This window comes from Callorhinchus milii, unplaced genomic scaffold (assembly GCF_018977255.1).
Source record: "Callorhinchus milii isolate IMCB2004 unplaced genomic scaffold, IMCB_Cmil_1.0 Scaffold1, whole genome shotgun sequence".
NCBI lineage: Eukaryota > Metazoa > Chordata > Chondrichthyes > Chimaeriformes > Callorhinchidae > Callorhinchus > Callorhinchus milii.
In genome coordinates, this window is record NW_024704742.1 from 57,562,607 (window position 1) to 57,578,648 (window position 16,042).

The window sequence follows — 16,042 nt, forward strand, 5'->3', positions numbered from 1 at the left end:
AGGCCCTCCACAGCCTTGCCACCTCCTACCTCTCTAACCTGCTGATGCCCTATCAACCTATCTGCTCCCTCGATTCGGCAGGCTCTGGCCTGCTCCATGTCTCCCGCCCGACCTGCACTACCATCGGTGTCCGGGCTTTCAGCCTCGCTGCCCCCACCCTTAGGAACGCCATCCCACAATCCCTTAGCCTTGCTCCTCCTTAGCCTCCTTCAAGGCACGACTCAAGACCCTCCTTTTCAACCGTGCCTTCAGCACCCAGCTACAACAGGAACAACAACTTGGATTTATATAGCATCCTCCATGCCGGACGGCGTCTCAGAGCTCTTCAGTTACGGATCTCGGGGCCTACCTTCTCTGCACTCCCTCATCCCAACCCTGCTCCCCCACTCTCGGGTCCTGATCCCTGACTGTTCAGCGCCTTGGGATGTTCTCCCGACGTGAAAGGCGCTTTACAAATGTAATGTTGTTGTCGTTTCTTATTTTCTTATTCTCTTAAAATTACTTCTCTGCTCTACTTTTTTTTAATTCATTCACATCTTGTGACTTTTTTTTAGCAAGGCAAAGATTGAGGCCAAAAATTAATACCAGCCATAGGTGCAGTAATTAGAAATTTTTAATTAAATTAAAAAAAACTACTATTAGAGGTTTGCAGTGGACACAATTCTCCAGAAATGTGATGTCTCAAGCTATTAGTTGTAGAGTAACATATTTCAAAAATATATACAGTATTAACCATGGGAATGAAGGTTCACACAATATTACCTGTGTTTAGGCTGAATTCAGATTTTAAAGCTAAGACAGAATTAAATATGAATTATATGAAATTACTATTTCTCCCAATTTTTAGTCCCGTGTTTATGTGTCTTGTATCCAGGTTAAAATTAACTATTTTAAAATTTTAAATCTAAAACAGAATGAAGAATGATGTGAAATGATGAATTGTGGAAGTATGTATTTTTAATAACTCTTATTTTCATTTCCCATCACCTCAGTTTATCTAGCAGTAAGTAAGAACCCGGTTGTTAGTCGATTGGCAGATCACTTTTCCGCCCACAAATATAGTCAATTCACTTTACAGTATATTCCGTTAAGTGCTATGAGACAAATACGTCGTAAGGCACTATATCAAATGCAAGGATTATTATTATTATTATCACTCTATACCCAGTTTCCCTGACTAACCAGGTACCTTCAGATATTTATTTGCTAAGAGTTGGATGAGACAGTTTGAGTGGATTCCTATATTTTTCCTCCCTCTAGCCAGCCTGCTTGATATTCAAAATTTGCCTGAGATATGAAGTTGCAGTCCATCATTTTGCTGCCCATTACACTGCTCTGTTCAATATTTATTCACTTACTACCTCTGTGTACCTTTAATTGTGTGTGTAAAAAAAATTCCAGCTATTCTATGTATAACAATTCATCCTTAAAATAAGTGAGTTCCTCAGGTAGTTTGCTACCTAAAACGGACCACCCAGTGCAGCTCTAAGCCTCAATATCCAAGTTGCACTGAGTAGCTGATCTCAACAGGGGCAGCAGTTGGTGAACTACAAGTAGCCTCAGTCCCTCTGGGTTAGGGAGGGAAAAGTCAGCCAGGGTTCGTACCCCAGGTTGATATCCAGACATCATGCTGGAGAGGAGGATGTGATCATATGGATGGAAGGGTTTTCTTCATCCAAAACTCTTTTGACTCACATGAAACATGATTATGTTTAGCTGTACTCTCTCTCCCCCCACCCCCATCTCCAGTTGAATAGACTGCGAACACTCAGTATTAAGTTTGATACATGAACAATGAGTTTCTTGGGCAATGTACCAAAGTACATCTGGTCCATGTAGAGCCATACTCCAGTAAAAGGAATTAAATGGCTTCAGTAGAGGTGAAGGAGAACAGATAAAATCGATGATTTTTTTTTAATAAAAGGTAAATGACTAATTTGAAATCATAATATTGTGAATAATGCAATGTTTACATTGTTATTCCTGATCCCAAATTAAGCTTCCTGAATTCTTCTTTACACATAAATGTTTTATTCCTTAAGAATGCTATAGTAAGCTCCTGATAACATGACACTGGCTTAACTAGTCACTACCACTTAAGTAGCTGTGCTGTCAACATCCCAGCTGCTTCCAATATTAAATATTAATAACTAGTTTTATTCTAAAAATTCTTGTAAATACTTACATAGGATAATGCATCCTGTAAGATAGCATATTGCATCACAGATGCCTCCTGCCCCTTTCCTGTGACTGGCTCAGATGCTCGGTGGAGTTGTGTGGAGGTTTGGTTTTCACGCTCAGCTATCTAGCTACTCTGGATAACTAGTCGTTGAGCACTTTTCCCTTTCATTGATGAGTTATCAGGAGTTTACTGTATATTCTTAGGTGTCAGCCTGGCTCACCTGGTAGCACTCTCAACCCTGAGTCAGAAGGTTGTGGGTTCAGGCTCCAGGGCAAGACTCTAAACTCAAAAGTACAGGCTGACCCTCCAGTGCACTGCTGGGAGGGTGCTGCATTGTGGCGAGGTGCCAACCTTCAGATGAGGCATTAAAGTGAAGCCCTCCCTGTCTATTTGTCTTTCTGTTGAGGTGGATGTTAAAAGATCCCATGGCACTATTTAAAAAAAAATAGAACGCCCCTGTGATCCTGGTCAACATTTCTCTGAATAAAATCGTTCATTCACTTCATAGCTGTTTGTGGGACATTGTTGTGCGTCACATCCACCCAAAAATAGTCACTACACTTTACAGATCCTGTGAAGCACTTTGAAACATGCTCCAGATGTGAAAGGGCCATATCAAATGCAAGGATTATTATTCAGCACTCAATAAGGAACTATTACATCTGCATGTCTGAAAAAAATGCAAAGCATTACAATATATTAAAGAAACGTTATTTAATGGCTTTAAAGTAAATAACACATTCCCAAAGGGAAAATTCACATGAGCTACAATAGTAACAACATAAACACTTTTGACATAGAGGGACTTTTAAATAAACATTTTTAAAAATCCCTGTTTACAGTTTTTCAAGTTATTGTACTAAGCATGACAGCTAAACACATCATTTTACAGTATAATACACTTACAAAAAACAAGCCTGTTATAATTTGCTATAACATACATAAAACAGTAACATTAGGGAAGACGTTCCATGAACGATTGCTTGGTAAGAAACTTTTTACAATATAAACACCACATCTGGATGAGTTTAACAGCAACCAGAGAAAATCACTTTTTTTCGTTTGTTGTTATTTTAGCAGTGCAAACATATTTGTACAAGGCAGTCCTGGCTGCTCTATTCCTTCTTCTTGAAGAAAAAATATTGTTTGCATTTGTACTCACTAAATTCATACAATTACAATTCAGTCATTTACAGGAAAAATACCTATCATTATCCTTTTGAGTTCAGTCTTTAAAAATAGACTAACCTTTGAATGCAAACTCCTCATAGAGATATCTGATAGAAGAAGTTAATCTTTTTTTCACGTGCTGGCACATTTCAAAACAACACATGAATTAAAATGAACATATATGGAAGCTAGTTTGGAACCCACGCTTCAAGGAATTAAAGCACCAGCGTAAAAATTCACAAGCAAGTTTGGTGAGAGCTTATTTATAAGATGGTAACAAAGAGAGGGAAAAGAAAGGGAATCATGCTACATCACCCTCACTGTTACCATTTTATTAAAGCTGTGGAGGTAGTTATGTGCAATGATGAACAATATGTTGACTTAATGAAAAAATGTTTTGTGTACATTTAAGATCATTCAAATCTCTCATTGCCATAGAAACAGTATCAAAGACATTTGCAATGTTTTGTCCTACTATGGATTGCAATAAATCAGGCACACACACATTTTGTAAACATATATACATTTATACTAGTTTGCTTGTTTTGTCGCTATGTAATTCTATGTAATCTCATATTTACACCATTTATTGAAACCAAATCAAATTTCAAATCATTTATCAATGGGTGTGTTAATAGTTTTGCATCAATAGAAATTACTTAATTTGAAAGTAAGGTTAACCAAATGATAAGCGTGTTCCAGTGCTATTGTCACAATAAGCATCTGCTGGATGTTGAATATTGGAAACTGTACATTCACAAAGGGGCAGATATTAACCAGTTTTAGTGCCATGATAATAGCAGTGTGCCTCCAGGTAATAATAAAATTATGCCAAATATCCACCAAAAACAGATTCTTGCCTGTCGTAGGACAAGACAAAATGAGATGATTAGTCCCTTTTTTAAAAAAAATGTATAAATATAACACATCTAAAGGACTGGCTCCATACTCACTACTATTCCAAATACCTAGATTTGTACAAAATTGGCTTAACTGGTGCATCAGAAGCCTAATAGATAGCTCAGTTGGTTAAGCCACTCCTAAAGAGATCTGCGATACAGATGGGAAGGTTGTAGGTTTGATCCCCAGTCTGTGCTGCGTTGGGCTGCTCTCGATTAGGGCAGCAATAGGGATGTTACTGTTGGTCTCAGGTTACTTGGGTTACAAGACAGAAAAAGTGCCTAGGATTTGCACTTCTGACTGTTATCCAGCAGCTTCTACTGGAATCAGTGCTTGTATGTTTTGGGGTGATGTTAGAGTCAGGTTTGACTGTGATGCCCCTGCCCTAGTTTAAATATCCTGCAGACTCATAGATGCGGAATGGCCACAAGAGCTGCTGTTCTGTACAAACATACTCCAGCATCAGCATCTGAGGGTCGGAAGAGACTGAAGGGAGGAATGGGACAGGAAATGTTTATTTAAAAAAAAATCACACAAAATAAAGAGTAATTAATATTTAATGGCATCCCAAAACACAAAGGCACTAATGGATATAAAACATGGAGTTACCTTTCAGCAAAAAGAGAGGAACCTAGTGGCATGCTAGCACCAATGTTAGTTACATGCATAACACTGGGCCCTGGTCACTGTAAAAANTAGCCTTGTGCTGTAATACTCTTCTATCAGTAACATAATATGGTAACGTACGTTTCAATTACTACAGAAAGGTCGGTAATAATGTGCTCACTGACACTGCATGATCAACAGTGACAGCTCAGACACCAATATCCAAGAAATTTAAAACCTTTACAATTTTATGCACTGGTTATGTTGGTTAGGAGGAAGCTATTGTTGGCAACATAATCAAAGTGTACAGGTGATGTGTGTTATCCCGCTCAAACTTTGCTCACTTGGTTTATATTGTAGTCAAAATGCTTCAGTTACACTGCCTTGTAATAACAATATCTATTTTCCATGTAACAAACTGTTTTCAAGATAGAGTTTCTTATTCAAGAGCATTTCCTCTGAAGCACATTGGTACACATAAACAGACTCTTATCAGGTAGATATAATTGGTATACAGTTGCTATAATACTTGAAACAATTTTCCCTATGAATTGCTCTTATAGACAGTAGTTAGGGCTACTGAAATAGTGACAAAAATAACCAAATGTGCAAGCTTATAGATTGTACAACTAACAAAACTCAAATACCATTTTATCTTTCAATAGTGCAACAGAATCTGTTGGTACCACATCACTTTATTATCGACAACAATTGTTCTTAGAAAAAAAACGGACATTAGAATTGAAGATAATATCTTCAGTGTTTAGACTGTGACAGAAATGTGCTCATCCAGATTTTAATGCGTGCACTAGCTTTGCAAAATTACTGTGGTGCATTTTGCTGGCTTGATGTTCTAAAGAAGATCATTTCTAAACATGGAAGTTTTGGTAGAATATCATCAAGAAACCAAAGCCATGAAGTGCAAAACAGTTTGTGCTTTTTCTTCTTTACCAAACCCACAATGGACGTTCATGCAGTATGGTGCAGTTATGGTGTTGGCGAATGCCATGCAGTAAGTTGCATTACCCACTCAATACCTAAAGGATGAAGAAGTAAAATTGATAAGTACATACGATTATTCTTTTAATACAGCTCCAATTCATAGAAATGGCTCTAAATTCAGTTTCACTGTCACTTATGTGTGAGCAAAGCTGATGGTCTCAATACGTTTCAAATGGTAACTGAAGTATAGGTGCGTGATTGGTTGTTGAGTCTATGATATGGAATCTGTCACTGACAGCTACTACTGACAGTGGTCAAACACTGGTAACAGAAGCTAAACACTTCAAGGGCTCTTGTAGGTTTTCAGGTTCACTTGGCGCAGAATCGGTAGTTGCTCGGAAACTGAATGCTGCCGTGCCTCCATGTCCTGGACTAAGAGCAGGGTTCTGACGCCTGTTGCTTTCTAATAGGCTCGAGGTGTTAGAGGCCAGACTTTCACGAGTACTGAAACACAGTATGGGTGGAAAAACATTAATGCTTCCAGACACTAATGCCATAACATTAATCCTTCACAACCTTTGGGCAACAATACTCAAAGAGGCCATAAGCATAGGGGGTTAAGTAATCTTTATATCAGATGGTGCAGTACAGGGTGCTCTTCTGAGAGTTTGATGGGGAAAGGATGGGTGGAGGCACATTGTGTGGGACACAACTCAGCATCACATCTGATCTGATTACACTGGTGTGATGGTATTACTTGGTACAATATAAAAAATAATTGCATTTCTGGATATTATAATCCATCATTAACAACCCATTATCAATCCGTAGAATTGCTGTCTAACTGTAAACTGTATTTTAACACTATCAAGACATAATCGCAAAATATAATGACTTTGAATTATGCAGAATGGGAGGTACTTTTATTCACGAGACCATCAGAGGAGCTTACATACAGTTTAAAAAATCTTTTTTTGGTATATATTTTAGAAATTTAATATCTCAATATTAAAACTCTCCTAATGCTCGGGGTACTGCTGTTCTATTAGTGTTCTCAGTTGTCTCTCAAAGCATGGGCTGAAAACTCATAGAACCAGTCAGCAGGAGTGTGAAATTCCAGCTCATTTAAACGTATAAGACCAGATTGCCTTAAAATTGAACATCGTCCAGAATTGTTGAAAATTCTTAAAATTCAGTCTTAATTTGGAAGACAGTTCTTTATGTAAATAAAAACTGCAGCAAACTTGTCTCCAAAATAAGATTGAATATGAGCATATTATACAATTCAATACAACCTTACATTTTAAAAGAAAATGTTTTTATGGGTGCAGTTTCAGGCCTCAGGTACACGAGCTCCCCTGAAACTGACAATATCCGAAAGTTAACAAGATATTTTAGCAACTATTTATACATGAAAAACATAAATTAGAACAAAGGGCATTAGACGCCCCAACATTTTGGAAACAGTCATTTGGAAACCAATTCTTTTGTAGTTCTTTTGGTGCTGAGAAAAATCAGCTTCCAAATTCAGACTGAATTTGAGGGGATTTCCCAAAATTCTGTTTGATCTCAAATTTTAAGACAATGTTCTTTTCACAAGATCACATGATTGGTCTGGATGAAGGCCCTTCAGCCCATTCTATCTCATCCCTCCAAAACACCTACCTTATCGCATCCCACATCACTGCATCAAGCTGCTTTCTAAATGAGCCCAGTGCACTGTATCACTTTTACTGGCAACCTGTTCTGGCTGATGATTACCGTTGATATAAAGAAAACTTCCTGGTATCTGTCCTGAAATTGCCCTTTACGATTCTACTGTACTCTTGTTCTACTGTCTTGATGCATCCTAAAGTATTAATCTGGGCTTACTTTTTCATCCTATTTACAATTTCATACACCTCTATGAGGTCCCTTCTGAGTCATCTTCTCTCAAGACTGAAGAACCCAGCTTGTCTAATTGTTGCTCAGTTGCTTATGAATGAGAGAAATTTGAGTGCTCCTATTCCACATGTGGAAAACTCACAGTGACCAAGACAGATCTTCAGTGAACAAATGTTAAATTCGATTTCTACCTTAAGAAATTTACAATGGATTGATGACTTATCTCACGTAATCAATCCACTGTGAATTTCTCAAGGTGGAAATCGACATTATTAAACTGTCACAATCAAGATTTTCTCCAAGTCCCATAGCTGCTTACTGATTTAAGGTCTCTTCTGGTGCTTCAAACAATCTATTCTTCTTGTTAACTTTCTTTTTTATGAATAATAATAGGTTATATTCATGTGTTTATCTGTAAATGGTATAAAGTGTTCATTATTCCAAAGAAAATGAACAAATATGCAATGCACAGTAATCTGGGGCAAGATTTTGTACTAAACTAAATCACTGCAAAAACGGATTTCTAAATTCTACAGATGTAAGATGACAATGCATCAATTAATTTTTGAAGTCTAGCATCTGCTTTGAGATTTTCTGTCTAATTATAGCCTGAAAGAATTTTAAGTCATAAATTCAATTACACTGAATTTACCACTTGTTTGCTTACCGAGGAGAATTAAATCCACTGTCTACTGTTATACTGCTGCTGTCCATGCTATCTAGTCGAGCAGTGTGCGTAGTTTTCTGGCTGGTATTGTTATCACCTTCCTTGGGGAGAGTTAGATTCTTCTCAAACTTTCTCTGGAGGCTCTTCTCTTTCTCTCGTTCTAGGAGCCACTGTACAGTTCCACCGTCCTCTCGGTTCTTAGCCTCCTCTTGTTTTTTGTTCGTCCCATCTTCAGACTCATCATCAGAAACATTGTAATAGTCAAAGGAGGATTCTTGGTTCACTGGCTCTTCTTGTCCCTGTGACACAGGCATTAATTGCGTCCCAGCGGTGAGGCCAACACACTCGAGGTTCTCAAGGTTTGTGTGGAGCACCTCAGAAGGGTTCTTGTGTTGTGATTCATACAATGAAATCCCAGATGATTCCTGGTAACTGTTCTCCACATACTTTCCAGGCAGAATTTCAGAATGTGGTTTGAAGACTTCTCCATTCGGCAATGACAGTGTGGATGCTTGCCCAGCTCCAGGCAGACTAATGTTGGTGTCCACTTTTTCAGGATAATGGCTCTGTTGGAGTGACAATTGCTCAAGCTGTCCATTCACATTTTCTTCAATAGGAGAGTGTTTGGAGAACCTGTCCAAAGGGGACAGATTTTTAACTCCATCTGACAAGGTCAAATTTTCATAGCCCTTGAACAGATGCTCATCATTACATCCAGTTGATGGAGAAGACGCAGTCAAAATACCCTCCTTAGATGTATTACACTGAAAGTAATCAGCAGCTGCTGGGTCTGTTGCGCAACAGTTGGGTTCACTGAATTTGGACAAACCCTCTTCAACTGTAATGTGTTCAAGTGGATTGCAAGGATCAGCAGGACCTGGTGTACTGTTATCAATATCAACGCACTCAGGTATACATGGCTCTGTAATATGATTTGAATGTGATGGCAGTCCTGATCTGTGATAACTGAGTAATTTGGAAGAACGTAATTTACTGTCTTCATTAGTGGAATGGCTTTCCTCCAAGCCGCGTCCTTTCATCTCTTCAGGCGTACCTAACAAGGCAGCACCAAGAGGTCTTTTCGAATTATCCATAGACCTGGATCTCTCCTTAGCTTTACTGCTCCTATCATTTCTTGATTTTCTGTCTTGAGTATGGCTGTGGCTCCGATGAACCTTGGACTGTAAACTCTCTCTCGAATGTTCATGAAATCGACTCTCCATCCTTCTCTTATATAGATCCCCAGACACATCCCACTCTGGCGTCACAGGAAAGTGGGATTCAACCATATTTATTTTATCATGTGTTATAAACTCATTATCGCCTTTTAGTTCTATAGTGGCACTTTTTTCACACGGTGATCTAGTTACTGGATCATAAAATTCATATTCCCTTGATTCTGGTACATCTAAGTGGGTATCTTCTGAGTGTTCCCCTTTAGGAACCCTAGACTTGCTATGTGATCGGGATTTACCATGGGATTTTTTGTGACTTCTACTCTTTTTGCTCTTGCCACTGTGCTGTGCGGAGGAACCTGCTTTATTCCTTTGGGCTTTGTCCTCTTCAAGTTTCTTCATCAGCGCTGTGTGTTTCAAGACGTTTTCTACAGTCAGGTCAGGATTGATGCGTTTAATTAACTCCTGTTCTACCTCCCTTGGTATGGAAGTCGGATTATCTTCATCACGCAATGGCCATTCCTCTGGGGGAAACTGGGCAGAAAAATTCACCAACTGCTTTGATTTGTCCTTTTTAAAACTTAACCTGAATAGTTTCAGGCCAAATTTTTTAGATTGCTTTTCTCCATCTTTGTGTTTCGGCAGCGTTTCGGTTTTGTACGAACAATTCACAGTACTTTTACTTTTCTCTGTGTGGGTTGCTGGCATCAGATTGAAAGAAGGAGGGCAAACAGAGTCCTTACATTCCTTTGTTGATTTTTTCTGAAGAGTGGATGTATGATTATGAAATTCTTCTCTAAAGCAATTGCAAGAGTCACAGTGGTTTCTATGGTGCGCTCTGTCTCTGACACAGCCAGAGGTGGACGGAGTGATAGACCCTGGCTGTGGTGACGTACATTGAGACCGATCAGGTATCCTTTCATCCAGATGGTACCATTTGCTATTTGTTCTTATGAGTGAAGGTGTAATAAAATAAGTCTGTGGGGTCACGATAAAATAACCATCAGGAGTTGGGTAAATTTTACGCTCTCTCACAAGCATGTTCAATGTGTGCCGCAGAATTTCTTGACTGGGTGTGGGAACCCCTATAGAAAGAAATACAAACATGTTACATATAATTAAAATGCACTTCTCTTTAATGGTTTACAAATATATTTACCTGCTGGTGCTTCTATCCAAATTATTTAGTTTCTGTTATTTGTAAAAGTCCTAATGAAAACAAACTTCAAGATCAGTGTTACACAAATGGTTAATATCTCTCAAACTACAATAACAACAAGATTACATTTGTATAGTGCCTTTCACGTCGGGAGGACGTCCCAAGGCGCTGGACAGTGTACAGCATTTCAGACAGCTAAGGAAAGAACAGCTAAGAAAAGAAAGCCGGAAATCCAACTATTAATAATCAGACAAAAAGCATCAGGAAACTGGCTTGTCAGAGTGGTATCTTTGTATTCAATACAAATCCAAGTCTGTGAGCCAGAACTTATACAGTCATTGTGCCTGGAACTGAATATGGCAGCTAAATATCTAAGTCTTCATTTCTCAGTTAGGTCATTGGGATTCTTCAGTACAGACAAAAATGGGCACTCCATCTGTCTTGCCCTGGGTTAAGAGTGCCTCCTGTCGGATGAGACGCATGCCATTATTGATAACGAAAATCAGAAAGATATTCCTATTCTGTGCTGTTTTCCATTGAAAGGGTGACGTGTTTGGATGACTGACTTTGCTGATGTAGGATGTGAGTTAAAAATGAAGAAATTGTTTGGTAAAGTATATATTCAAACCAGTTTCTGGCATGTTCAACACAGCTCACGGGCGCTTCAGCTCATTCTGCCATTAAATGGGGTCATATAGGAAGCTTCTCATAAGACAAATCCTGACCGTGCCACCAGGATAAAGGACCCATCAGAAGGCAGGGGAGAGAAAATCTGCCGATCAGTCAATCTAAGTACACCTGTACTCATCGTGCCTGTGCCGGCTCTTTGAAAGAGCTATCCAACTAGTCCCACTACCCTGCTCTTACCACATGGGCCTGTAATTGTTTCCTTTTCAAATACCTATCCAATTCCTTTTTGAAAGATAATATCAAATCTGCTTCTGCCACCCTTTCAGGCAGTGCATTCCAGATAGTAACAACTCGCTGGGGGAAAAAAATTCCTCATTGAGAGAGAGAGAGATAGAGAGAAACAGTAAGAGAGAGAAGGGCTGACACAGTGTCGTACCATAATGACAGTATAAATTTAGTTTCCAAATAATTTTCCTAATTTTCTCCCCATTGACATATGCTTCTACTACCAGCTTCCTCATCCAGGGAAAAGGTTACACAAGCATTAGTTATCCTCCAGTACCACACCCAGGTAGCCTGGATTCATGTGCAGTGAGTGTGAGCAGGCTTCACAGCCAAGACAAACATTTCCTCACCTGGCTGCCTCATGTAAGCACAAACAGTTGGAGGGAGTTGAAGGAACCTGGCTGGCTTTTCCCTCCCTAACCCTGCGATGGAAAGGGCAATTTAGCCTCCCAATGCTACCCTGGAGTCCTGTAGCTCAGTGGTTAGAGCACTCACTTTGCAAGTGATAGACCTGGGTTTGGTTCCCGGCAGGGTGAAACCTTGGGCAAGTTTCCTTACTCCACACGCCTGATAATAAGCCCTCAAGAAAAAAACCAATAATAAATTAGTCACTTCAATCCATGACTGTTTTTGGGACACTGCTGTGCGCAATTGGCTGCTGCGTTTCACCCACAAATATACAGTCAATTCACTTTACAGTATATTCTGTGAAGCGCTTTGAGATGTCTAGAAGACATGATAAGGCTCTATATCAAATGCAAGGATTATTATTATTAGCCTGGATAAGACCAGTAAAGTAAGCAAGGTCTAGGATTTGAAGCAGTGAGCTCCCAGTCCATGAGCTCCTATTCCATTCCTACAACAACTTGCATTTATATAGCGCCCCTCACGCAGTGTAGCGTCCCAGAGTGCTTGATAGTGGTGGAGAATGATGACGAGCCGGGGGGAGGTGACCATAGGCATGATCGAAGAGGAAGATCTTCAGGTGTGATCTGAAGATGGGGAAGGAAAGGGTAAGGCAGAGGGATAGAGGAAGAGTGTTTTGGGGTATAGTGGCTAAAAGCGCAGCCACCAATGGTGGAACGGAGGCATAATGGACGTGCTAGTCGAGCGGAGGCACGGTGTTGTGGGTTGGGGAGAAAGCAGGTCGGAGAAGTAGGGAGATGCCAGAGCAAGAAAGTATTTGGTAACGAGTGTGAGGTTCTTGAAATTGATCCGTTCAGTGATAGGGAGCCAGTGCAGCCTGGCTAGAACTGGTGTGATGGGAGTATGAAGTTTAGTACAGGTGAATATGCGGTCGGTGGAGTTTTATATCAGCTGGATTTTGTGGACGGTGGAGCTGGAGAGACCGGCGAAGAGGGCATTTGAATAGTCAGGGCGAGGTGACCGTAGGCACGGTCAAAGAGGAAGGTCTTTAGGTAAGATCTGAAGATGGGGAAGGAAGGGGCAAGACGAAGAGATAGCAGAAGAGAATTGAAGCTACCAATAGTAGACTTTTGAAGTTAGTACTGGGACCAATAGGAATTTGTGTCATGTCCACCATTGTCTTATCCACAATAGGGCCATTTCACCCACAAAATATACAGTCAATTCACTTTACAGTAAATTATGTGAAGTGTTTTGAGGCGTCTTGAAGATGTCATAGCACGCTATATCAAATGCAAGTATTATTATTCCCAATTAGTTTAGATAATAAGTTCTATACTGTAGAAAGATTTATCAAAGATTATTCATTTTGACAATTAATTTATGAATAGACCCCCAATATTTGATTATTTTACACTTCCTTGGAAAGTTTTATAAATTATAGACTACAAACTGTTCTTTGAGATACCAATGAGTAAGAGAGAGAACATTTGCAACATTCAATAAATTTATGACAATAATTTTGATAATTATGTTAATTGTGAAAATTATACATTTCGCCCACAAAATACACAATATTATATCCTGTGAAGCGCTTTAAGACGTACCAATGGTGTGATAAGGCACTCTATCAAACCAAGGATTATTATTATTAATTAACAACGTTTCCTGCTCAACATCATGACCTAAAATCTCACTGGGAAAACATGGGATAAAACTATTTCTGGGATGGGGAAAAAATGCATTTTGCCACACTTCACTAGATCTTGCTCAGAAAATAACTATTAAATCAAAACAAATATTTACATACTTTCTAAAAACTTCAGGAACTTGAAACAAAAAACTGCTCATCAAACACATGGCAGCAACGAAAGCTAAAGACAGCACGTGTGGGGGGAGGAAGAGGAGGAGACAAGACAGTGACACCTTATGGCTATTCAGTGAAATACATCAAGCTTAGTTTGAATTTAGCAATATTCACATTAACAGCATAAATTACATAATGTTCAATGCGAGTGGTGTTAATTATCATTGTGATTTTAATTATTAATCATGTGTTAGCAGATAAATTCCCTTATTACTTGGGTTCTTTAAGGTTCTTCCTGTTATAGCTTCATTTTTGAAACCAACCAGGTTTGCTTCACAAAGTTAATTTGTACTAAGTCTGCCTTTAACTTTTATATGTAAACAGTACGTTTTAATACAGATTAAATTGCCTCAAAGGGAAGCACATCTTTTCATTCTGTTCAAACCTGCTGCAACTATTCTGATCTGTGTGCTTCAGGCAGAGAACTCATTAATGTGGCGAACTGCTATTCTGCTTGGTAAGTTTTACAAATTTGTCCCTGTGCATTTTGAATCAACTGCAATTGTACATGCATAATTGAATTTTGCATTCATAATGCTATTCATAAATTACAATTTCAGTGACTGATTTATAAAAATGTACCAAATAGAGCAGAATAGCTCTCAAACCACATCAATGGAATACATGGGACAGAATAATCCCCAAGGATTGTAAGTGAGGTAATGAAAAGAAAACACTGATAAGATCTGAGACATGAATGTTAATACTGTTTCACTCATTTCTTACACTGCAGCAAAAGAGGCTAAATCTATTTTAAAAGTCAGACACTGCAACTGATATACAAGCCTTTACATATATATAGAAGAAATGATCATTCCATTAATCCAATAAAACACAATATATGTTAGGCTACATGTTTATTCACAATGGAACTTTGGCAAGCCAGCCAAGCAGATCTCTTCTTTGATTATAATACAAACTAAAGTGCTCCACTCCCGAAAAGTCAAGAGAGGCTGCTAACATGCCCAGCAACTCATAGCCAATGCATTTATTTAATAAACCAACTAATTACTCTCCTTCTGGGTTGGGTGGGTGGTTGGGTAGGGGCAGTGAAAGGGGCAGGAAGGTAACCAGGGTCTCCTTGCAGCTGAACTGATTCCAAGGTGACGGAATACTGGAAATGAGTCAATCATCTGTGGCGCTCTCAGTAGCTGGTTCATGATCCAGGCAGGTCCACAGTACTACAGGGTACTGCTGATGACAGTTCTTGGATGCAGACTGATCACCCGGGCAGGCAATCAGCTTCTGGAAATCTAGAGGCTGCTTGCACCAAATATTGTTCCACTCATGTGGAAGGTGCCAAAAATATCCACCGAGACATCACAGCCCTTTGTATCCATACACACCAACCTCCGATGCTAAAAAAAAAGATCTATTTCTGAGTTGTCAAGTTGCCACTGACATCTCCTACTGCACACCAAGTGCAAGTACTTCCTGCACATATGCTGAGTTCACAGGAAGTGGCTTCAGCAGTGACCTGATGACCCGAAAGTCAGACTTTTTTTTAGCACACAGGAAGCTGGCCAGTCTGCATGTTGAAACCAACTCACCCGTTTTATAGCGAATCTGCCTCATAAGAGACTACCTTATGGAAGTGTAAATTGTAATGTATCTTATAATGGGGCTCTTCTGTATCTCCACTACATCTCAAAATAAATAGTAGCGGAGGCTGGGAGATAACAATAATACTTCTATATTAAATAGGGCTTTATCACATTTTCAGATGTCTCAAAGTGCTATTACATAATAAAGTATTTAACAAGGGCATGGAATCCAATTTCTCCATATGGCGATTGAAACCAGCATTTAACTTCTGGATTGTTTATTGAAGCTGGTAGAAAGCACAGAGCACTCTTCCCTCCTTTATCTGGTTCATACTCTATGTGAAGATTTTTCTCTTAGGTACCTTGGCAGAATGGTGGAAGAGACGATTTAGAGCAATAACAGAGTGGGATCTTCACTAAGCCGAGGGATGAGTGGCATTGGATTAATCTGGATTCTTTGAATATTTCTACAATGTTCAGAATTGGAAAAAAAGTGGATTCTAATTTTGCTGAATTTACAGAAAAATATTCTGTGAATAATAATAATAATAATAATCCTTGCATTTGATATAGCCCTTTTCACGTCGGGAGGACGTCCCAAAGCGCTTTACAGAACACACTGTAAAGTGAATTGACTGTATATTTGTGGGCGAACGCGGCAGCCA

General features: G+C 39.2%; 1 protein-coding gene across 5 annotated transcripts in view; it reads right to left on the reverse strand.

The window, feature by feature from the left end:
- Positions 1-2,986: 2,986 nt before the first annotated feature.
- Positions 2,987-16,042, reverse strand: part of LOC103187400 (storkhead-box protein 2) — a 72,495-nt gene continuing 59,439 nt past the window's right edge. For 4 of the 5 annotated variants that reach the window (XM_007906875.2, XM_007906876.2, XM_007906880.2 and 1 more), the window contains 2 exons: positions 8,352-10,611; positions 5,939-6,304 (listed from right to left, as the gene is read on the reverse strand). In XM_007906875.2, the coding sequence (XP_007905066.1) occupies positions 6,115-6,304; positions 8,352-10,611 (2,450 nt within the window). In that variant the 3' untranslated portion in view covers positions 5,939-6,114. Of the gene's footprint in view, positions 5,896-5,938; positions 6,305-8,351; positions 10,612-16,042 lie in introns of those variants that run through there. The other variant, XM_042342465.1, reaches the window with a different exon arrangement.